This window comes from Procambarus clarkii, chromosome 92 (assembly GCF_040958095.1).
Source record: "Procambarus clarkii isolate CNS0578487 chromosome 92, FALCON_Pclarkii_2.0, whole genome shotgun sequence".
Lineage (NCBI taxonomy): Eukaryota > Metazoa > Arthropoda > Malacostraca > Decapoda > Cambaridae > Procambarus > Procambarus clarkii.
Window position 1 is genome coordinate 3,772,530 of NC_091241.1, and position 24,815 is coordinate 3,797,344.

General features: G+C 40.7%; 2 protein-coding genes across 2 annotated transcripts; one reads left to right on the forward strand and one right to left on the reverse strand.

Moving 5' to 3' along the window:
* Positions 1 to 513: 513 nt before the first annotated feature.
* On the forward strand, positions 514 to 24,589 carry LOC123775155 (uncharacterized). Its single transcript, XM_045770088.2, has 16 exons — positions 514 to 657; positions 3,140 to 3,443; positions 4,771 to 4,857; positions 7,335 to 7,462; positions 9,214 to 9,280; positions 9,465 to 9,598; positions 10,175 to 10,246; positions 10,736 to 10,870; positions 12,894 to 12,954; positions 13,603 to 13,679; positions 13,920 to 14,045; positions 16,190 to 16,264; positions 16,534 to 16,597; positions 18,162 to 18,308; positions 19,204 to 19,400; positions 22,896 to 24,589. The coding sequence occupies exons 3-16, from the start codon at positions 4,779 to 4,781 to the stop codon at positions 23,244 to 23,246; spliced, it is 1,713 nt and encodes a 570-aa protein (XP_045626044.2). The 5' UTR covers positions 514 to 657; positions 3,140 to 3,443; positions 4,771 to 4,778; the 3' UTR covers positions 23,247 to 24,589.
* LOC138359619 (coagulation factor V-like) lies at positions 3,987 to 4,592 on the reverse strand. Its single transcript, XM_069319025.1, has one exon. The coding sequence runs from the start codon at positions 4,590 to 4,592 to the stop codon at positions 3,987 to 3,989; it is 606 nt and encodes a 201-aa protein (XP_069175126.1).
* Positions 24,590 to 24,815: the final 226 nt, after the last annotated feature.

The window sequence follows — 24,815 nt, forward strand, 5'->3', positions numbered from 1 at the left end:
TATGATATTTTGCACGGGAATTGTATTTTGTCTAATCTCAATTTACAATAGCAGTATATACCCGCCAAACACACACCGAAACTACGACGTTGGTACAACGTTCGAACAAGTTTTAACACCTCCTAACGAGTTATAACAACCAATATAACAAGTTGTAACAACGTTCTAATACGTCATAAACACGTTAAGCCAAGATGTAACAACTTTATTACAAGTTGTAACAAGCGGAAAATGGAGACAGTTACGATTTGTGTTTCCAGGGTATATATTTGTATCCTTACTAGGGTGTTGCAGAAGAGCTGTACGTGTGTGATGGCGCTGATCCTGTAGAGGAGCAGTCCGTGTGAATCCTGCGAACTATCGTGTAGAGGGGCGGTGCATGTGTGTATCCTGTGAACGATGCTATGGAAGGTGGACGGAGAGCGATGATGGGTGTGATGAGTGAGGCAGGAAACAGGATATATGAACTGGCTGAATGTCACGGTGTGTGCGCGCGCCGCCAGTCCCGCCTCCCTCCCACCCCGCCCCGCCTCCCACCAGTTGGGTCGGCGAGTGTGTTCTACATGTTATTCACACCTGTCGCTAATGCAACTAAATGGCGATATACAAGAATGTTCGGTGCTGTGTGTCTGGAGCATAACTCACAAGGCGGACGAGGTATGTCATATATAACGACAGTGTCGGTATATGTGACATATAAGGTATGTCATATATGCTCGTCATATGGACCGTTGACACCATACACTTTAAAAGACCCAATAATATTTTCATATAGCATCTGGCACTATGTTGCCGTGTTCGTTGTTGCTAATATTAGTTTAAATCTGTATTTTTTATATATGCAAAGAACTTTATGATTTATAGGAAAACATTGTCTAAATATACATTTGCATTCTTCAAACATTTTGTATTTGGGGGACGAAAAGAAGTACATCTTTGGCTTATTATTGATGTGTGTTGGGGAAAGTTATACATGGAATTACGCCAGGGGCCAGGGACTGGAACCGGTTACGTTGTTCAGTCGAGCTGTTAGCTGTTGGACCCCGCCATTCCAACGGCACGCATAGACGCAATAAAGCACCTAAATTATTGGGATCGTCTCAAAGCCCTCCAAATGTACTCACTAGAAAGAAGACGAGAGAGATATCAAATAATATACACCTGGAAGATACTGGAGGGCCAAGTACCAAATCTACACAGTAAAATAACAACGTACTGGAGTAAACGATATGGAAGAAAATGTAGAATAGAACCAATGAAGAGCAGAGGTGCCATAGGCACAATCAGAGAACACTGTATAAACATCAGAGGTCCGCGGTTGTTCAACGTCCTCCCAGCAAGCATAAGAAATATTGCCGGAACAACCGTGGACATTTTCAAGAGGAAACTAGATTTATTCCTCCAAGGAGTGCCGGACCAACCGGGCTGTGGTGGGTATGTGGGCCTGCGGGCCGCTCCAAGCAACAGCCTGGTGGACCAAACTCTCACAAGTCAAGCCTGGCCTCGGGCCGGGCTTGGGGAGTAGAAGAACTCCCAGAACCCCATCAACCAGGTATCAACCAGGTAACCGTCGGTTGTCTAATGTACTGACTCTCGACATTTTTTCCTCTATATCTACTACATATAATTCTTTCTCTCACAAACACATCCCCAGGCTGCTGCCCGTAGCAGCTGTCTTAACTCCCAGGTACCTGTTTACTGCTAATGGTTAGGTTAGGAACAGGGGCTTCAGGGTGAAAGAAACTGTCCTTTTGTTTCTGGCTCGGCCGGGTATCGAACCGGGCCCTTCCCGGAGGGAATCCAGTAGAACCCTGGGGACTAAGACCTCTCAGCGCTGTCCACTCAGTCGCGAGGCCCTACGTGTGTACTCGCCTAGTTGTGCTTGCGGGGATTGAGCTTCGGCTCTTTGGTCCCGCCTCTCAACTGTCAATCAATTGGTGTTACAGATTCCTGAGCCTACTGGACTCTATCATATCTACATTTGAAACTGTGTATGGAGTCGGCCTCCACCATATCACTGCCTAATGCTTTCCATCTGTTAACTACTGACACTGAAAAAATTCTTTCTGACGTCCCTGTGGCTCATTTGGATACTAAGTTTCCACATGTGTCCCCTTGTGCGTTACCACTCGTGTTAAATAGTTTATCTTTATCTATTCTGTCAATTCCTCTGAGAATTTTATAGATGGTGATCATGTCTCACCTAACTCTCCTGTCTTCCAATGACGTGAGGTTAGCTCCCATAATCTTTCCTCATAGCTCATACCCCTCAGCTCGGGGACTAGCCTTGTGTCATACCTCTGAACTAGTGCGCAGGTGAGTGCGTGCGTGCTCAGATGTGTGTTGCAGGGACGAGTTGGACTCCAAGCTCCGTCCTCCTGACGTTCAGTTTAAAATGCAATGACTCGGTTGTATACCGAGTTATCTTCAATGACTCGGTTGTATACCGAGTTATCTTCAATGACTTATCGTATAAACCATTGTGGTAGGGTTCCCACGTGGGGCTTCAAGGTGGGGAACGGCTCTGGCCAGGTTATGTATTGGCCGAACGCGGTATAACTCAGGGACACTTATTGGCCCGTCGCCCTGCTCCTTATTGTCCAAACTGCATTGTCGCTCTCACCCTCGTGCACCTTCTTGTTGAATGTCCGACCCTCGCTCGCGGTCAGCCGTCCCTCCATAGAATCCTTGGTGAATCAAATACCTTTGATAACAGCTCGCATTACGCACCTTTGTTCCCGTATTGACATCCTTAGTGATATTAAGCGCCTTTTGAATATCCTGCAACTTTGTTGGTGTTAAACAATACTCCCGGCTTGGCGCCTTTTCTTGATAATTACTTCATCGAATACTATATACTGTACTTGCTTCATGGTGGGGAAGTGTCAGGCTCTAAACCGAACTGTTTGGTTCCCCTGGTGCTCAGGTGAGGTGCTGAAGCAAAGCAGATATTACTATTGGGCGCTAAAGCCACGTGGCTTTGGAAATATTTATAAAATATTGAAAATATTTTAATTTTCACATTTAGTATATGCTAGTAGAATACGAGCAGTATGACAGGGCGTCTACTGCAACTATATAATAATCGTGAGCAGTATTGCATATCAAACTTTTGAATAGTAAATTGTTGTTATTGCAGATGACACAACAAGAAGCTATAGGGAGCACAGGATGCAGGGAATGTTCCAGGATGACGGGTCATGTAACAAGTGATGTGACAGCTGCGCACTTACACACAATGACACAATAATTCACCGTCGAGGTTTACATGTAAGCAATACATTATATTACCGTGATGGCGCCCCTGCCAGCCGAGCACTGCGTCACACAAAGAGAACACTTTTTTAAACCTACACCGACAATCTGGCAACTGAACAACGGCCGTGTTATATAAATGGAGCACAACTTTCCTGGCGCCATACTTGACCCAACTAGGGACTGAGGTTAGTAATGTTGCCCAATTGCATAGTTTATATATTGTTTGTCTACGGTGTACATTTATATGTGAAACAGTCGTTTGTCCCCAGCTCGGAGACACGCTATTTATAAGTGGAATTTACCTAAGCAGAAAGTACTCACATTATTATGGTAAAAAAAAAGTTTTTTGGGGATTTTATTAAATTTTGTTTAAGGTAAAAAAATTTAATTCATGAATTATTCTGTAAAATGACCCAGTGATATATCCTGTATCTATGTGGACCTACAGTGACTTCTTTGTGGACCTACAGTGACTTCCTTGTGGACCTACAGTGACTTCCTTGTGGACCTACAGTGACTTCTTTGTGGACCTACAGTGACTTCCTTGTGGACCTACAGTGACTTCCTTGTGGACCTACAGTGACTTCTTTGTGGACCTACAGTGACTTCCTTGTGGACCTACAGTGACTTGTTCACCATCCTTGTGGACCTACAGTGACTTTTTCATTATCCTTATGGACCTACAGTGACTTGTTCATCATCTTTATAGACCTACAGTGACTTGTTCATCATCCTAGTGAGCCTACAGTGACTTGTTCTTCATGTGCACCTACAGTGACTTGTTCTTTATGTGCACCTACAGTGACTTGTTCTTCATGTGGACCTACAGTGACTTGTTCTTCATGTGGACCTACAGTGACTTGTTCTTCATGTGGACCTACAGTGACTTGTTCTTCATGTGGACCTACAGTGACTTGTTCTTCATGTGGACCTACAGTGACTTGTTCTTCATGTGGACCTACAGTGACTTGTTCTTCATGTGGACCTACAGTGACTTGTTCTTCATGTGGACCTACAGTGACTTGTTCTTCATGTGGACCTACAGTGACTTGTTCTTCATGTGCACCTACAGTGACTTGTTCTTCATGTGCACCTACAGTGACTTGTTCTTCATGTGCACCTACAGTGACTTGTTCTTCATGTGGACCTACAGTGACTTGTTCTTCATGTGGACCTACAGTGACTTGTTCTTCATGTGGACCTACAATGACTTGTTCTTCATGTGGACCTACAGTGACTTGTTCTTCATGTGGACCTACAGTGACTTGTTCTTCATGTGGACCTACAGTGACTTGTTCTTCATCCTTGTGGACGTACAGTGACTTGTTCACCATCCTTGTGGACCATTAATAGCATAACTCCCCCATATCTTCAATAGTGATCATGTGTACATCCTGTTGACCTGGGATGATCTGTTTAGATCAGTGGAGGTCATTACATGCCAACATATCCTACCACTCTCCAACTTGTCTCACGATCGATCCATAGTAACTATTGATACTTTTCCTTCAGAAATCAACATGGAGAAGATATTGTTGATGTTAGCAGGGGTACTACTGTCTACCGTGTCTGCCCATCCACTCCATGAACATGTGTCAGGTATCTAAAATATTTTCGAATTAACTATATCAAACACCCATGTGTTTTAGTAGCTCTAGTTCAGCAACTACATGTTAGTGGCCTCGGTCGACCTACTAACAACCACTAGCCACATAGACTATCCAACTATCCAGTCACAACCAACCAACATTGCTTAGACTTAGCCTTTCAGGTTCCACTAGACCGTGGCAACCACAGTCAACTTCAGTGACGATGCCGCCCCGGTACGAGCTCCAGCCCAACTGCTTGACGTGATCTATGGCACCACCAACATTAACTTTAAGAATGTGCACTAGATAACCAATGGCGCCATCTTGGGGGTACCCAACTGAAACCTTCCACAACTACTATTGGCCCGACGCCCACACTGCTTGAGAAAACGATCTCAGCCTTTCCCTCGGCCGAGTTCCAAGTCAAGCGTACCCTCTTTGTGCACAGGAGCTGCGGTATCATCATGGCCCACTCAGAACAAGACATTAAGGAAATTTAAGACCAAAAAGCAGTATGTTAGAATAACGGAGGCCCACAAGATCACACCCCAGCCCTCATCAACTAAGTCCTGGAGCTGGCCTCGCCAGAACCGGCATCACACGCCTCACCGCCTTTGGCATAATAATTGACCCTAACCAAATCTCCATGCAGACGTTCCACAAACTCAAGCAATGCTTCAAGTGCTTCCAATATGACCACTACTCAAACATGTAACCACAAAGTGCAGCAGGTGCGCCGAGGAGCATGACTACAAAGAATGTAACGCCCCCACTCCCAGGTGTGCATTATGCAATGGACCCCATATTGCCATCGCCCACACAAGGCCCTCGACATCCTATGGCCCGACGGTCTCTTGTACAAGCTAACAGACTTACCGGCCCAAAACTGGACCCTACTCCTAACGGAGTAGGCAGTTTCTTTCTCCCTGATGCCCCTATTCACCTAACAGTAAATAAATACCTGGGAGTTAGACAGCTGCTACGGGCTGCTTCCTAGGGATGTGTAATAAAAAGAAGGCCTAGTCGAGGACCGAGCCGCGGGGACGCTAAGTTCCGAAATCATCTCAAGATAACCTCAAGATATACTTAGACTGGTCAGAACTTCCTGACCAATAGGCAAGTCGCTCCCTACTTCATGGCGAAAACTGAAGCGGTCTTCTCCCCCAACAGCTGGAGTTCCCCAAGGGTCCTGTCTGAACCCTGTTCTCTTCAACATATTTGTAAATAATGTGCCCCCAACCGGAACACAAAAACACCATCATAGTCCAATTTGCAGATGATGTAACCCACGTAATAACCTCTAACCTAAGTATTCAATCAGCCAAACACACGGCGGTAACCTGTAAGGGGAACGTAGAACTCGCCCGGACTGCGAACTGGGAAAGAAAATGGAGACTCACCACTAACCTAGACAAGATCCATATAAGCACGGTCGGCTGTATATCCTAAGCAATCGAAAATTAATGAGGGGGGGGGGGAGGATAAATAAGATGAATTTTTATGTGTAAACCAAGTCTTTGAAAATGTAATAAGCATTACGAATTATATATATTAATATATATATATATATATATAAAATTATATATATAATTATATATATATTATATATAAAAAATATGTATAAAATTATATATATAAATTAGTATTGCATATGAAAGAAAGGACGAGATCGATGATTTTATCCCGAATCTTTTCTTGTCTTATGTTTTCTCAACTTAAGAAGGAAAGTTGAAAAATTAACTCAAGTTCATTTTCCAATTTTATTTAGCTTGAAGCTAAGAGATGCATTTCATTAACTCTTGTTAACATTATCAAAGGCAGAGTCCGAAGGGTTATAAGTTGATTGATAAAGATTAAGCCACCCAAGAGTGGTCGAGAAGTTATTGTGCTGAACTTTACAAGTTCTTTAGAACTTTATAAGTTTTTGTGCTGCCGGATATATAGCTGAATGAGATAAAGGTGAAGGACCTCACTCTTATAGGCCCATTACCTGTTTGATGGAGTTCTGGGAGTTCCACTTATCAGGCCCGGCCTGAGGCCAGGCTCGACGTGTGAGAGCTTGGTCCAATAGGCTGTTGTTTAGAGCGGCCCGCAGGCCCACATATCCACCACAGCCCGGTTGGTCCGGTAGTTTCTTGATGAAAACTAGATAGTTTTCTCTTGAAGATGTCCACGGTTGCTCCGGCAATATTTCTTATACTCGCTGGGAGGATGTTGAACAACCGTGGACCTCTGATGTTTATACATTGTTCTCTGGTTGTGCTTATGGCAACAACTTGCCAATCTCCTGTTTCCATGATGGCTGTGTGTGTGTGTGTGTGTGTGTGTTCGTACTAACAAGGACCCATGCTAAAAAATATATTTTAATAACTATAACTGCCCCACATGGTAAAGTAACAAAGACATTACTAATTTGTAAACATTCCTGTATATGTCAAAATGCCGACCACAATGCTGACATAATTGGTGCTCGTTACTCATCTACAGGCAAGTGTGGTGCCTTGAGTTCTCTCCGGAGGGGTCGTCTCCTGCTGAGGGAGGTGGTGCCCCGCTGTCTCACCTCCGCCAGGCCTCCCACCAACGTCCGCAATGCCTTCATGGAGTGCGCCGCCAAGGTCAGTCACTTCATACAACGCTAATTCTCCACATCAGTGACCCTAAGGTCAACAGTCAAGTCCATGCACATCTCCAAGCCTATAAATCTCTCTAACCTTAGAAGACTTCCTTAATCCTGCCCAGTCTTGTGCTCTCTTAATCAAACCCAGTCTATAAGGACTCCCGTAATTAATTCAACCCCTTCTATAAAGACCACACTAACCCCCCCGCCCCACCTTCTATAAAGACTACACTAACATTGCCCTGTCTATAAAGACCCATCTAACAAAACTGTTTTTAATGAGGTGTATTATGGGAACCAATAAATGGAGGTATGGGACACAAAACATTTTAAGAAAGTAGTTAAATTAGAGTTAACTATCACTTATCGATAGGTTTGAGGCGGCAAGGCTGCTAGCCGAGCAGTTTTAGTGCAAGCAGATTGCACCAAATGTCTGGGTTGCCTTCACAACCACTCAAGTGTCAAACACAATTACATCTGCACTTCTGGTGTGCAGAATATTTCCAAAATTCAGAGTACTAGTACAGTATACGTGTGAATCATCGAGAATTAAAATGTGGCGAATATCCTGATAAGGGAATGTTTTTCAAATAAGTGTCACGTCACGGGGTTGCAGGTTTTCGGAATTAGAAAATAGGATTGAGAGTCCCAAAAAAGTTGGGAAACAATGATGTAGATCCCGAACGTAGACCAGTCTATACACAACAGCCTAACCCAACCAAGTTTATAACCCCAACCTCCTCTGCCCCTGGTGGCTTGAATCATACCTATATATGGGTGTTAATCTCAATAAAAGTAGCAGGAAGGCCATCCTGGAGGTGTTAGAGACTTCCTTGTGTATTACACATGGTCAGTAACAGACCATCCGGCTCTAGAATTACAGTATCGGTAAGTTTTATACAAAATTGCTTACCATAAATTTATAGTAATGTACATACAGTACAGTATATTTATTTGGGTTTCATGTGTTTCTTTTTAAGACAAAGTATGATATGTGACTTTAATTGATTAATAATCTAGGAATTATATATAATATATACAATAATGAGATTTAAATTAAAAATATATAATTAGTTTGTTAAGGATCCCTAACCTATCCTGTGGGAAAGAGGCAAAAAGGTTACCGTTACACAAAGGATACTGAACCCCAATAATCTTTAAGCCAAGCCCATTCAGTGGAAATGTTGCTATCGTGTACATGTACTATCTATGTTAAGGAAACCTGAGATACTTGGCTAAGATTTCTAGTAGTACATAATTTGTAATTAAACAGAGTAATGTGTTAATAGCTTTGCTGACACAGTTTACACTTGACCAGGTCTATGTTGGCAAGTTATACAAACTTCCAGATATGCATAGCAGAGTTTAAGCTGAACAGTAATAACACCTAGGGAGTCTGCTAATTTTATTGGATGATCCATATGTATTTGGTTCTTGGTTCTCGTGCATGGTAGTATGATATAAGGAATAGCAAATTTATCTTTCACTGTCTCGGATCATTAAATTTTGTTGGTTCTTTGTGTACAGTACTTTGTTATTGTTCAACTTTGAAGGCATATTGAATAAGATATGCTGAATTCTATACAATATTTTTCAGGAAGATAATTTCGTAAGTCAATGCTTAAGATCAAGGGTACTACTCTGGGTATACTGTATTCTGATTTTTCATATTAAATTGCTTGTGAAACAAAATTATATTATAAACATTTGGCATTCAAAATTATGATTAACATTTAATATTTTATTTAGGTAAAAAAAAATATGGTTGGGATTCAGCAGGAAGAGAAACCGGACTCCCTCAACTTGGCTACACAAGGTGAGCTTATTTTCTCTTGACTAAAATTCTCTATTTGTATGTCTTTAAAATACTTATAAAAGTATTAATATATCATATAACATACTGTATAGAATTACACTTTGCAAATTCTAACGGTGAATAATTAAAACTAAAATACAGGTATTAAAAATATTATTAATTAGTGTGGTTGGCGAGGGTGTAGGGGTGGAGGAGGCGGTGAAGGAGCAGGTGGTGGGGTGTGTGGTGGAGCACCTACAGCTGGCGCAGGAGGAGGGAACCCTGGACACCACCAAGATACAGCAGTTGGTCTCCACCATTGAAGGAGACAACAAGGGGGTGAGTTAAGGCAATGTGTGTGTGTGCGCTTCAGGTTCCCACTGCTGTATGTGCTGTTAGTGAGGGCAGTGCTCATGCTGCTGCCGTGCTTCTTATTATCTCCAATAATACAGTTAACACTATTGTTGATACTGCTATTAATACTAATACAGCTACTACTATTAACTATTAATGTAACACACACACAGTATCTTTGTATAAATATTTTGACTTTTTTGAAACCAGAAACCAAATCAAAAGGTTATAGTTGTAAACTACAGAGTTGTAGAAAAAACAGGAATCACTTTTAAACTGATACAATTGTGAGGGGGTAGAAGTATACTCTAGGATGTGGTTGTGTGATAAAACTATTGAAATTTTTACAAATATAATAAATATAAAGAAGATGTGCCACTTGGAGCAAAGCTCCTTATATGTAACTACATATAGGTAATAACAAATATATCAAATCAACTTTATTCATAAATGGTTTACACTTATAATTGGGAAAGTTTACATAAAAATTACAGTACATTAATTATATAAAATGTCACAATAACATGGCACATAATACTAAACTCAAGGTACCTGTTGCAGAAGGCCCTATACCTACAAGCAGTCATCATGACCTGCGTCTCCAGTATCCCTTCAGATACCAACGCTACCCAGGTGAGGGCAGCAGGTCAGGCTAACACGGTAATGGCTCAGCACCACCCAGAAATGTTATAATCTGAAGCAGAGGTGTCAGATAATTATAACAAAATATATATGGTTTTATTATTAAAAATAGGGAAGACATGGATAAAAATTTAGTAATGACAAAGAAAGGATAGATCTCAAACTACAATTTATTTAAAGTAAAAAATAAGATAAACAGGATATTTCAGGTAAGAAATAAGCACAAAGACACAAAAGTGTATGTAATATAGGATATGTATTTCTTTGGAAAAATCTAAAATCTAACCAGATTTCATAACAATGGATACATTGGATAAGTTTCTAATTATAAAAGTTATAGAATTTCTTGGGAAATTAGAATTTAGAATAGGCTGAACACACGGTGAAAACCTTGGTGTTAAAATGACTTGCCTCATTTTGGTCAGTTGACCTTTTTGGTAGTGTTCTAAATGTTCTCTTCCCTCCACTGCCCTTCCCAAGCATGTGATGGAGGCGATGGAGTGTGTACAGAGGGAGGCAACCGGGTACTGTGATGTAAGAACTGCGCTGGCCAAGCAGTGGCTCCAGAGTGAGGGGGAGGGGTCAGTGTGTAGCCGTGTCATGGTCACTCCTCAGGTTAGTGGTGGTGGTATTGGTATGTGTGTGTGGTGAGGGTGGTGTATTGTTTGTGTTACTGGTGTCAGTGTTGATGGTGTGTGGTAAAGTGTGGTGCTGGTATTGAGTGTTGCACTGATTGGAAAGCAAGAGTGCTTTTCTATCAATGACTACGGGAAAACGAGAATAACTCTTAGTGGACTAGTAGTGAACCTGTTGCATTACAAATCTACCTGTAATAACTTGATGTTGGAAATCTTTGTCAAATCTTGTCTTAACTTAAGGTTGCGGATGAAAGTGACTTCCGTAACTACTACTTTCAGTGCATTCCACTGGTTGATCACCCATTCAGGGGTATAAGTATTTCCTTACATTTCTTATTCATTTTCATCCCAATTTCCATTAGTCATACTTCCTCATTTACAGAGACTGTCCTTGTTCACCCTGTCAGTTCTGCTCAGTATCTTGTGATAATATCACCAATGTTTCTTAAGAAATCATTATGAGAACTGGTTCCCTTAACCTATCCTCATAGCTTAATACTCTTAGTTCTGGCATTAATCTTGTTGTATATCTCTGTACTTTATCAATTCTATTTTTATGCATCACAAGGTGCAGAGTCCTGTACTGGTCTAACATAAGGTGTGTACATTGCCTTGAATTACAGTATTTCTGGGGTTTCTGGAATTACAGTGAATTCTTGGGGTTAGGTTTTCAAAAGGACATTCTAATAATTCAGCTTCCAATATGTTGTCTTGTTACTGTTTGTGTATGCTTCTGGAATTATATCCACTTCTGAATCTTTTTCTTTCCGAGTTTTGTAGTTGCCTTCCCTGTATAGTATCGATATCTCCAGGTCTCCTTTCTCCTTTTCCCATCTTTAACGCCTTACAGTTGTAAAGATAGAATTCTAGCAACCATTTGTTTGCCCACTCCTGGAGTTCAAGATCTTCCTGTAATTTGCTTCAGTCCACTTTGGTTTATACATTCCTCAATACCTTTGCATCATTAGTAAACATTGAAATGTACGAGCCTACTCCTTCAGGTAGGGCATTCACATAAATTAGTAAGAGTAGTGGTCCTTGAACTGGGCCTTGAAAGACCCCACTAATCACATTCCTTCAGCTTGTAACCCTCTCTGACTGTGATTGTTTTGTGTCTCTAAGGTACTCTCTTACCCAGTTCATTGTGGTGGTAATGTGCATGATGTGGTGGTGTGATGGTGTTGTGTGTATGAGAGCTTGGTAGTACATATATGGAGTGGTAGTTTTGTGGCATATGACAACTATGGAGTCATGGTGATATAATAGTGAATGTAGTATCTTCAGTACGGTGTGCTTGAATTTTAGTTTATGTGGTGGAAATTAAGGTACAATAGTAAGTGTAGTGTTTATATATTTGCAATTAGTAATTTATTTCACTAACTACAATGTGCACATGGCATCAGTGTTTACTGTGACAAATACTAGGTTCCTTCTAAAGTCTTGGCTGCTCTCATTCTGAAAGGTATTTAACATTTTATAAGTATTCTTAACTATAGACGGTGCATGTATCTTCTGGCACCTCCCGTTACAGCTTCAGCTGTGCTACTTAATCTTCAAACTTTGTTAGCTAGTTTCTCCCCGATATATAGCAATTCATTCTAGCGAGATCCCTTTCAGCACATGCATTGAATAAAAAAAATCACATGTATAACTTATATTTGTAGCTTATTAAACACTTTTTGAGCCTGATATGGGAAATCTGCTTTTTTGGCCTGTACAAATGCACCAATGCAATTTAGTTGGCAACTCCATGCCTACTCATTAGTCTCACAATCTCCCTCTGCATTCAGTCTTAATATAAGAATAAACCTCTTTATCATGGTTGTGTGTGGAGATATGTATTTAGTATTGAATGTGTGTTAATTCTAATGTGGTAATAAGTGGTTGTTGTTAGTAATAGTGAGGTCTGTGGCTCGTGCACTAGATATGAATGACTACTAAATTTTAATATATTGTGATTACTGTTCATTTATTTTTTACTTTGTTTTTTTGTCCCATAGTATGCGGAGGCTTGTCGAGCCTGCGGAGAGGCTCTAGGAGCTGACGGTATTACAGCCTGTGGTAAGTGGTGTTCGCATGGCCATGAGGTTGTGTGCAAGGCTATTCTAATGGTTCCCACTCGGGCACACTTTGTGGACAATGTGAAAAGTAGTAATGTAACTCAAGAAGATCACTTAATAGTAGTTTCTCCCTGGATGTACCTTTCTGAAAAACCTCTCTACTTTAATAAGCATTTAATTCTATCATTACTCAGATGTTAAGTAACAGGTCTAGGTTATACTGAGACCACCTTGTAAAGCATTTGCTATTTATTAAGGCTAGGGTTTAAAATATGCCAAGCCTAAGAAAATAACCCTGACCTTGACAATGCAGGTAAGAAACATCATTATAATTCTGCAGACTACTAGCTTCTAACGTGATGGAATGATATACATATAAAATAAAGAGAGACAAACATACTTAAGAGAAAGTGACAGACAAGTAATTTAAGTTTAGCTATTATGGACCCTCAGCATCCATCATTTGGGAAGTGACAGGAGGATAAGTCACACAATGATCTCAGGAACTGAACCCCAAACATTCAAGCTAAGCCATTTACCATTTCATAAGACACACGCACACAAACATGCACGAAGAAAGACATGGGTACAATAATGTGTGTATGGCGCAACCGAATAGTCTAGTGACCAATAACAATCTCTTCTCCAGGTCTAGTGGGTGGTGGTGATGCCGAGTCTCACAGTCAAGGCTCCTCCAATGCCACCGACAAGAATAAACACGAACAGGTGAGCATTTCCATAATTGGGAACAAATATTTTGTAAAATTGCATGCAGGTACAGGTATATATTAATTTTAAAGAAATCATAACTAGTTAAATGCCATTCTCTGAAATCTATTTTCTGAAAATAAATCTGCCAAATTTATAGAATGTAATGCCCTTTAGTTTTGCTTAAAAAGTTGTATGTACTATGGATGTATATGTACCTCCTGTATCTCGTCTCGCTGGACCACTGTGGTGTTTCAGATTGTATCTATGGTGCGTAAGTGTGTCAGTGAGAAACTAGGTTGGTACAGCAAAGAAGGTGGGCTCAATGTGCTTGCTCTGAGGGACCTCGTCACTAATTTCTCTGGCTGGCAGAACATTCCAGAGGTGAGTGGGACATTTTCTAATTTAACCTACTGAACACAATGCAATAAAAATAAATAAACCCTGTAACAGACATCTGGAGAACCATTCAATACAAGCATGATAGGAGTAACTTCTTGAAGGTAGTAAAGATCGTACGATGATATGCAACACCTTGAAGACAAAGGGGCCTTCATGTGGCAGACACAGGTGTATCTTATCTTGAGGTTATCGTGAGATGATTTCGGGGCTTAGTGTCACCGCAGCCCAGTCCTCGGCCAGGCCTCTACCCCCAGGAAGCAGCCCGTGACAGCTGACTAACTCCCAGGTACCTATTTACTGCTAGATAACAGGCGCATAAGGGTGAAAGAAACTCTGCCCATTGCTTCTCTCCGGCACCCGGGATCGAACCCGAGACCACAGGATCACGCATCCAGTGTTCTGTCCACTCAGCCGGTGGCTGAGCGGACAGTTTGGCCGGCTTGTTGGCCAAACAGCATACATTGGTGGGTTGCAAAGTATGGCATGCAAATCCAGGTTGGTGGGGAAGTAGAGGGCCACAGGTTCCTGGTCAATGAGGTCCTGGTCCTGGCTTGCAAATGAAGTTGGGGGACTGCCTTCCACAGATGTCAGTGCGGTGGAGAGTTGTGGGTTTAATCTTCAACCAGCGAAATTCCGAGTCATCACGCTGGGCCACTGCAACTAAGTCATAGTCCACAGAATCTAGGTTACATTGAACTTAATACAGCATCAGGTGGTGTCCAAGGTGCTGTACTTATATTCTGCAAACAAGAAGTGGACCAAGAAGAAAGTAACAACTGCCATGTGCAGGACTGCTCCCACAGCCACATTGGAAGTGCCTGTGAAACTGGTAGGGGGTGTCAAACAAAGTGAACTCTGTGAACTTGAGCTTGATGTCTAGAAAGCCTGTTTCTCTGCCTAATGTGTCCAATGCAAGGAAAGCCTTGATGTATACTTACATACATGAAACTGAACAGGTGCTGCAGGATGCCAGAGTACTACAGAATAACTCGATGGGGACAAGTTTACAATACTGAGGAATTCCTGCAGCTTCTTCAGGGTAAAAGGACATGAAATCTCTCGTGACTGCTTTGATCTTCTCAAGTTGCTGCATGCCAGCCGCTGACACATGTCACAGGAATTCCAGTTCTGGCACACCGCAGATGCACTTTCCCAGATTGATCTGAAGGCCATAGTCTTTAAGACAGGTAAGAAGAAACCATAGGCAAAGCAGATGGTCTGTTGAGGGAATGGCTGGCCACCAAGAGATCATCAATGTATGTTAAAGGGCACGAGGAAAAACTCAAACATGCTGAAGGGCATTGTAATGGCAATCTGTGATGTCTATTGGAATCACAGGAGTTTGGTGAAATGCCTGGACAAGGTCAATACAGGAGAAGATAGTAGAACAGCACAGCTGGTCCTGGATGTCTGATACAGGGCAACAGTCTGGAAGGTGCTCCTAGAAAGCGCACTCTCTCTTGGGGTTGCCTCGAGTAACAAGTGGAGTGCTAAATCCCAGGGGCTGTCAGATGACTGGATAATCCCTTACTTTTGCAGTTTGTCAAACTGAAAGTGTTAAAGGGTGGAAGGCGGGTAGGGGAAGGGGGATAAGGTTTAAATTCAAGATGTGAGTTCTGTAGGTGTGGACTGTTAACCTGCTAGTAGCAATCTGGTCCAGGCAAAGAGTAAGATCTGGCATGTCTGGATACCTAATGTGTGTTCTGGATGTTCTATTCCCCAAACCCCCAGCTGGAAAAAGTAACAACACACTAGATGATGTGCTCGTATCGATAAGGAAATGGTAGCGACATAGACGATCGGAGATTACAGGATTGCAGACCGTTAACAAGCCCCCCCCCTTTCACAGACATGTCTCTGTAAGAGGGGAAATGGTGGCACAAAAAAAAAAAAAATTAACCATCCAATAATGCTTAAATTAACCATCCAATAATGCAAGTAGATGACTGTCCTCATAACTATCAGTACCACCACCAAACTACAGCCACCACCACTCAATCCTCTCTATCATGCCAACCATGCCCTCTACCCATACCAATATTGTACCACAAGCATCACCTCCACACTCACCATCAACACACCCCACACAGTAACATCACCACTAACATACCTCGCATACCCCACAGGAGCTGAAGAACGTTGCAGATGCCATCGTGAGTTGTGACCCAGAGACTGGCGAGGGAGAAGTGATGAGTGCTGCTGTAAGTTATCACCAATTATTCTGAAGGAAAAAGAACAATGTCTGCTTTGACTCCCTTACCAAAGCTATATTTAAATCACTTTGTTTTGTGTCTTCCCCAAAGCCTGTAAGATCAAGATATTGTTGATATTCTGCTCTACTTGAAGCTCCAATATACCTCTATTTGCATTTTAAATAAGAAATTTTAATTAGTATTATTCTAATAAATATTAATACTTTTTTGCTAAAAGAGTACAGCACATACTGTATAAGTTTATTTTTCCACAACAGGAGCGCTGTACACTCTGGAAAGCCTGTTTCTTCCCCAAGTATTTTGGCATCTGTGGCTTCAAGAGTAAGTCCCAGAGAGAGAGAAAGGGAGAGATGGGGAGAGAGAGAGAGAAGGGGGGAGATGCAGAGAGAGAGAGAGAGAGAGAGAGAAGGGGGAGATGCAGAGAGAGAGAAGGGGGGGAGATGCAGAGAGAGAGAAGGGGGGAGATGCAGAGAGAGAGAAGGGGGGGAGATGCAGAGAGAGAGAAGGGGGGGAGATGCAGAGAGAGAGAGGGGGAGATGGGGAGAAAGAGTGGGGGCAGGCAGTCACTCACCAAGAGGAAGACACTATCACCATTTTACATGAACCCTCTTCAAAGTTAGTGTATGCACATGCAAATGTGGGTGTGCATGCTCATGCTATCTAGCTATGCTTGCAGGATTTAGGAGACATATATATATATATATATATATATATATATATATATATATATATATATATATATATATATATATATAATATACTTAAAAGTAACAGCAGAATAAAAAAATGACATTAGAAAAAGGTAATGGCAAGCAATTTTATTAAAAAAAAAAAAAAAAAAAAAAAACAAATTACTTCCCCCCCCCCAATCTGCCCAGGCGTGTCCTTGTATAGCTCTGGTACTCCAAGAAGATTCATGGCTATTCAACTGTGTAGTCAGATTTGACTTCCACTGATGTCTCGGACCTTAAACAATGTGTTCTTTCTTTTCTCCATGTCAGCACCTTCATAGATAAGTGTTTCCAATATGCATGGTAATGTTCAGCAATTTTTTACACTTGGGTTTTAGGAACTCCGGCTTATGTGCCCACATTGTCAGGGTTAATATATTAATTACTAATTAATCCTTTTATTTATAGTGAGGACCAAATTTGCTGGTCCTCACTCACATATTTTGTATATGAAATATAACAGTCTCTTTCCAATTGTTGGACACAAAACATCAGGAGCTGAAATATTTTTCTTTTCCCATTTATACTAATTTCCTCTAATTCCCCACTTGTAAACTATCAGTTTTTTAGTTATCTCCTATATTCTAGTTCTCGTTTCCATATTTAGTCTTTCTTCTTGCCTAGCTGTGCTGATCTATGCCTGTGAGAAGTGACGTCTGTCTACTTAGCCCTGCAACATAGCTATCGAGTGCCTATCATCTTTATTCCTACCAATAAAGCTTTAAATGGAAATAACTTCCATCACCTCCACTCACATCTTGATCTACTCGCTTTATCATTACTACAAATGAGAAATTTCTTAAATATCCAACTTTCTTGTGCTTCAAACTTCTACCAGTGCTCTCCATCCCGCTCTTGTATTTTTCGTGCCAACCACACATTACTTGTACATTATGATCATACCTGATCCTCTGGTCCTCTCGAGATTTTTTAGATTGAGCTCCATTAAGCTGGAGCTTAACATTTTCACAACTCGGCACCTTCATTTATGACGCCAGAATTGCAGTAAATCACTATGTCATTCAAAAGGTGGGTAAGCCATATAGTGGTTCACCTTCAACTACTGGGTTTTACCTCTCGAACTTTAATTGACTGATGTAAATGATCCCAAACCCACAGGAGCTTGGTGACTTCCCTTTTACTTTCTCCCGCAGACAACCTGACATCCCTATTCTTCCCGGATTACAAGCAGGAGATGGAGCACGAAGTTCAGCTTTTCATGAGTCAAATAATTGACTTCAGTGATGACACCAGTGACCTACACCAACCTCAGGGGCATGAGGACGGCGAAATGGTGGACGGTGGGTGTACCAAAAGATGTGTAAACACTTGCATCAGGAATGGCTGAGTGTCAATAAGTATGGGGAGGTCATTAAGTAGAGGGAAAAGTCAGTTATTAATAAAGAAAGCAGAGTAAAAAAAAAAGTTTTGCACTGACTAGAAACCGGTCAAAGTTGCATTTGGTAAGATAGCTGTGGATGCAATTATTGTTGGTAGATATTTACTTGCAGATTATGTAGTATACACCAAATTATTTTGCAAACATTCTGCTTGCATTATACAGCTAGCCATAATTATTTTATAGAAACTACATTCACATGATCTGTGATAAAAAGCATCATTGTGTGGTATGGCTCGTGTGTCCCATTGTTAGGGATGTAAAGCCTGTTTGCATTATCAAATTCCCAATAGGCCAACAATTGATATTCGTCAGGATGAAAGATAGTGTCCCAACCAAGTGTCACCCAACTTCCAAGGAGTTATTCACTGCTAGGTGAATGGATATAAAGTGCGAGTGAATGTGCCCAAACATCTCGCCTTGCCCAAAACTTAAAACCATTCAGTTGTAGGTCAAATGTGCTATGTGGAGTGATAAAATCTCTTCAACAGCTACCCCATGAATAATTGAAGTCCAAGAGATGTGAACATAACTGATATTCAGGTGGGATGTATACAGTACTTAACTCATAGCTTAGTTAAAATTACTAGCACATTACTGTAGATTAAGCTAGCTAAGATGTTATAAGTTGGTTAGACTATGATTTTATACCCTTAATAGATTACTCAAGAGAGAAGCTTGAATAGGAGTCATTTTGTTATACCTAATTTTGTAATCTGTATTTTTATCACTTAAAAGATGACTATTTAGCTGAGGAGACATAACACTTTAATAGTGTAATTTGTATACCCCCCTAGCTGGCTTACTGGAGACATCACCGGAGAAAGACCAGACGACTGACTTGACGGAGGTAGATGTTGAGCGGGATGCAGAATCAATGACATCAGAAGGTGAAGAATCCATGACATCAGACAATACGCAAACCATGGCTTTAGATGACACAGAGGACATATCAGAAGGTCAGCATCCTGCAGCCACATCCTCTCAGATAAAGGTAAAGCACCACACCCAATACATGAGTTCCTCATTTGACTTAACAGTAAATAAATTGATTTACAGTACTATTGTGATATTAACAAATTAAGTATTTTATTGGTATATCAATGTTAATATTATATGATGATTAGATTAGATGATAAATTAGCATTAATGTAGTACCGGTCATCAACACTATGAACATTTGTCCACACTAACATTCTCTAAAGTAAAATTACCATCCACACTTCTGTGGAAATAAACATTCCAATCACCTGAACTGTGTGTGTCAAACCGTGGACCCCACGAGTATGAGGCCGTAGCTCTATCAACTCAACTAGTAGTCTTAAGTTGAAAATTCCAGTTTGGGCAGCAGGATGCTGCTTCTTTTAAGACTGCTCATAGTCCAGTTGATAGTGCTACGGCTTAACACGCGTGAGATCCATGGGTCGAGATCCACAGTCCAGGTGAATGGAATTCTTTAGTCCTCCCATCCCTCCCTTCATGCAAAAAAATCACTGTATAATCTCTCCAGACCATCCCAAGTATTACATGGCAGTGCATTAAAATATCCATATAACAGCCACACAGTACAGTATTGTAAAAAAAAGCTCACACGGCCCATTAAGGAAGGTGGAGACATGGTTAAATTGTACACAATGCTTTTTAACAGCTTATTTTTAGGTAATCAATTGGCCCACTAGTGTCATACTGTAATCCACACTGCCTACCAGCAGTAATGTTATCACTCGGTCACAGTGAGAAGCTGTGTTGTCTCACTCTGGCAACTTGCTGGGTTTTATGGCAGTTAACAGTGGTGTTGGTGTTATATTTTTATGGCACCTACCCTACCAAGGAACTAAGCAAAGAAATCAATGCTTAGATCATTGCTTTAAAGGAAGCAGACCACCAAAGTAAGGGGATAAATGTCCTTCATGTTATGGCAAGGGCAGACCTTGGAGAAGTGTTCCTGGGACAATCAAACTGATGTTTCTGTGATGGTGTGTCACCACTGTTTTCCCTTTGGAAACACGCACAATACTTAAATGTCGACTTGCCTACACCCTAATTATTCCCATAATGTGGTAGCCTGCTTCCTTTAGTGCAATGATTTGAGCAATGGTTTCCTTGGTGGATGCCATAATAAATGTCATACCACATGAACCGCTAATAAGTGCAAAAAACAATGGGCAACCAGGACGCCTCTGGCTCTGGTATAGTGGTCTCTAGAGAGCTAATGTCTCCCATGACATGTAGCTTTTGCATACTTCTGTCTAAAATTTTTCACAGAGGCCGTAAGTACGTGCCATGGTTGGGCCATAACTATGTGCCTCCTCAGAGCAGGGTGCATTTGACAAGTACTGCAGGCAGGCACTCTCAGTTAATGTTATTTCACATGTAAAAGACTGTCCAGGAATTGGTTGAGGGGATGGGGAGGAGGGGGTATTGGAAGGGCATCATGAGTGCAGAGGGAGACAGCAATCTACTTTCATGTCAGCCAGCAGCAAGCTAGCCTCTTATGAGTTTTCCAGGAGCGGGTGGAAGAAATGGCACAAGTGGGTATGTAATAGGCAATGTCACTCTTTATGGGAGTAATATTTCTGGGACGATGACAATTGCTTAGAGTGGCAGCTCTAGCAAGCTCTCGGTGACCCACAAACGTTCGTGATTTGTACAAGACGTGTTTACTCTGTTGGGCGAGTGGGGCTGGTGATATGAAAAGGATGGGGAGGTGTTTACTCTTGACATGAATTACAAAACGGCTGACTACCAATACAATTCACATTTTAATTTATTTATGCATGTCAGTAGACTACTTCACTCTTTAAAAACAGCTATGCCCAGCAGGATAACTCAATCATTCAAGGACAGGAATAAGCTGCATTTTTATTACGTCAATAATATTGGTTTTTGTGAGGATTTTTGGTTTTTACTATAAATGGGTGAAGTGTTCAGGAATGCATCTCCAATTTATAGCAGTGTGCCTATAGAAAATCTCTCTTCACATTCTGAACAAATGCTTTACGAAGACATTCTGAGAATGTAACTTGTTTGTAATAAGGAGACTACGTACAATTGTAATATGGGAAGAGCCTCATCCTACGAACAAGTTACAATCTGAGAATATGTTCATGAAGCATTTGTTCAGAACGAGAGATTCCATAAACCCAATGCTATTAATAGATGTGTTCCCAGACCACCTAAAGTCATCACAACAATATTTTTGGGACATACAATAAAATACAACATATCATATACCTTGAATGATGGCTAGTGCAATCTCCTGCTTGGCATAGCTGTTTTTGAAGAGTGAAGTGATCTAATTACACGTATGAATAAATAAAAATGTGTACTGTATTGGTGGTCAGTCATTTTGTAATTTGCCTCTGGAGTAAACCTCCCCATCCTCCTCCTATCACCAACCCAAACACCCCACTCCACCAACAGAGAAATACGATCTGGTCTTGTACAAATCATGAGTTTGTGGGTCATTGAGGACTTGAGAGCTGCCACTCTAATCAACTGTCATCCTCCCAGAAATATCACTCCCATGAAGTTTGCCGATGCCCTTCACCCACCCACCACTCGTGGTGTTTAGGGAAGAGCAGATGTAATGTAGTGAAGATAGGTTTAGGGAGCAGTAGGCCAGATACAAGGTATCATTTGGGAGATGAAATTCTTCAAGAGTCAGACAGAGAAAAACAAGAAAACTGCACAAAGATTAGTCCCAAGCTTGGCTCGAAAGAATAGAACTCCCAAAACCCTCTCCAGGTAAGACCCACTGCTCCCCAGACCTGTCCTAACAGGTAGTCAAAATGTGACATTGAAAGGCCAAAAATCAGCCTACTAGAAAATGGTAGCAGCTCACGAAATTGACATACTGTCCTGTTTTCCGTTTTGGATCCTGTGGTAGGTTAGGACTGGGCACTTCAATACAATTTTGACGTTGGCGTTGGGAAACCTTAGGATGGGCTGCACTCTCGGCTAATTAATTAACAGGCTAACTGACATTACAAAAATTGCTAGCAGTCTTGCTCCCCTGCCTCTCTACCATCCACACACACTCGGTCTCTCCCCTCAAGGCTGCTGCCTCCCATCCCCTGACACTCACACATCCCCTTCAACCACTTTCTGGGCAGCCTTGTGTACAATTTTACCATACCCCCAGCTTCCCTAGTGGGCTATGTGGATGTTTTTAAATAATACGCACTACCATGTAGGGATTTTAACACACTAGTGATACTAGGATGCCCCAGCGGGTTTGTTTGGTGATTTGATGCACAAAGGGGGACCGTGAGAGAATGTTCATATAACAAGGATGCCCTGTAATTAATAATTGTACTATACTTATAATTATAAGTTTAATAATAAACTAAAACTGACATTTTTAAATTAAAATTTAAAAAATTTTCAAGAAATTATAATATTTTTTACTGTGAGAAGTTTAAAAGTAACCAACTTCATGTAAAATATAAAAAATTTATCTAATAAATTTTACTCTTCCTGTTTAAAGGATAAGGACTCTCCTTTCCCTGGGAGTTTAGATAAAAAATCCAAAGATAAATCTACTGAGAAATCTAGCGAAGTCTCAAGCATAAATCCGGTTGAAATTTCAGCCGATAAAAAATTAGACCATGAATCCACAGAGAAGCCCAACAAGATCGCAAGTGTTAATCCAGAAGAAATTTCAGCAGATGGAAAATATGATCACGAATCCACGGAGAGCCCTAGCGAGATTACAAATGTAAATCCCACGGAAAAGTCAGAAGAATTGGGTGAAACGACAACAGAGAGTGTGTCTGACATCTCTCTGCAGCCGGACGAGATCCCGGGGAATGGCGAGATTACAGAGACTGAAGCTTAGTTCATCTTAAGTTGAACCAAGCCATTCTAGCTTAGTCCATCCATGAATAGCCCAGCATGACACTCAGTGCTGCTCAAAATTATCCTACTCTAGCTATCCTAACTTGATATGGCTGTCTTAACCCACCCTATTCAAGCAATGTGCCCAGTTCATTCTAACCCAGTTAATGCCCTATCCTTTCAGCTTAGCCTAGCCCAATATAGACTAACCAAAGGTAACATAGGTAAGTTCAACCCACTGATTTCATTTAAACTAGTTTACAGATTGTGTACACAAGGAAAATTTCTAATATCAACAGTAATGGCAAACCAATGATTGTAGAGAAACTAAATGTCAAAATCCACAAAATTTATTTTAATGCATGTATTAAGACATGTAAGTAAAACCTGAAATTCCTCATAAATTACTTGTTTTAAGTATGACAGTAAATAATGATAGTACTGAATTTATACGTGCCCCATTATGGGGAATTTGATTGCAAAAGTAAGAAACTGACAGTAGGTAGGAATTACTTAAACTTATATTATGTTTCCACCACCGATTTATCACAAATACAGAACCAACTAAAAGTATTGTTTACTAAGTTGAAAGTTTTAAGTATAGTAATAAGATACTAAAACCTATTTCACACTATACTTAAGGTAAAGAACCTATATTGAACAATTCTTTATCCTGCTACATGTACAGTAATATGGTTTAAAAGTGCTTAATGTATACATATATTACCTAAAGCAATAATGTAGTAAGGGAAGGTAACTATAAGGAGAAAGCACCAAACCATTATGATTATAAAGCACTTGGAAGGGATCAGGATAAGGATTCGAGATGAGGCGGGGGTAAGGAATGGTGCCCAAGTTACTTAATGTTCAAATCCCGTATACTCACATGAATGTTTAAAAGCTAAGGTAATTTTTAATTTTAATTTTTAGTAACTACCAATTATACACGATCCTAAGTCCTAAGGGCATGAATGAACTGTATAGGTACATTTGAGGCTAAAAAAATTTATTCATTCATTAAATGTAATCGCCAACCTTAAAACTGTTTAGGTTTTAGGGTTGGCTAATGTTAACAAAAGATGCTTATATGTACGTGTATTAACTTTACATTGTTTAAAACTTTCGTAGTTGTAATAATGTATACCCACTCTAAAACCATTAATACTCAACATGTTGCCTTCAACCTATCACTGACCATCTGATAAACATTGGATTTACTTTATAATTTTTATGATGACCTAATTGCATTGTACCTCAATAATTTTGTCGCCAGGTTTTTTCATGGTAAGTTTGAACTTGTTTTGATGTTATAAGTTACAATCTATTAAAAGGAACTGCAATAAAGATTTGTCTATCATCCTTTTGTAAAACTAAAATAGGATATTTACATTAACACTTTGACAGTCAAGCCTTTCCACGCATTCTTGACTTTAAACGTTCTGGGATCCCTGGGCTGGTTAGCGATACAAAAAATGTTTAGTCATTGAACGTTTTCTAAGCTGTTTGTTGAGTTATGTCTGGAAATTGTCAAAATATTCATATTAATTCCCTAGAGCAGCGTTTCTCAACC

Coding starts and splice junctions, on each gene's coding strand:
- LOC138359619 (XM_069319025.1), bottom strand. CDS start 4,592: ATGGTGAACAAGTCACTGTACGTCCACAAGGATGAAGAACAAGTCACT.
- LOC123775155 (XM_045770088.2), top strand. CDS start 4,779: ATGGAGAAGATATTGTTGATGTTAGCAGGGGTACTACTGTCTACCGTG. Junction 13,680..13,919: donor ACAAGAATAAACACGAACAG/GTGAGCATTTCC, acceptor GTGGTGTTTCAG/ATTGTATCTATGGTGCGTAA. Junction 14,046..16,189: donor GCTGGCAGAACATTCCAGAG/GTGAGTGGGACA, acceptor CATACCCCACAG/GAGCTGAAGAACGTTGCAGA.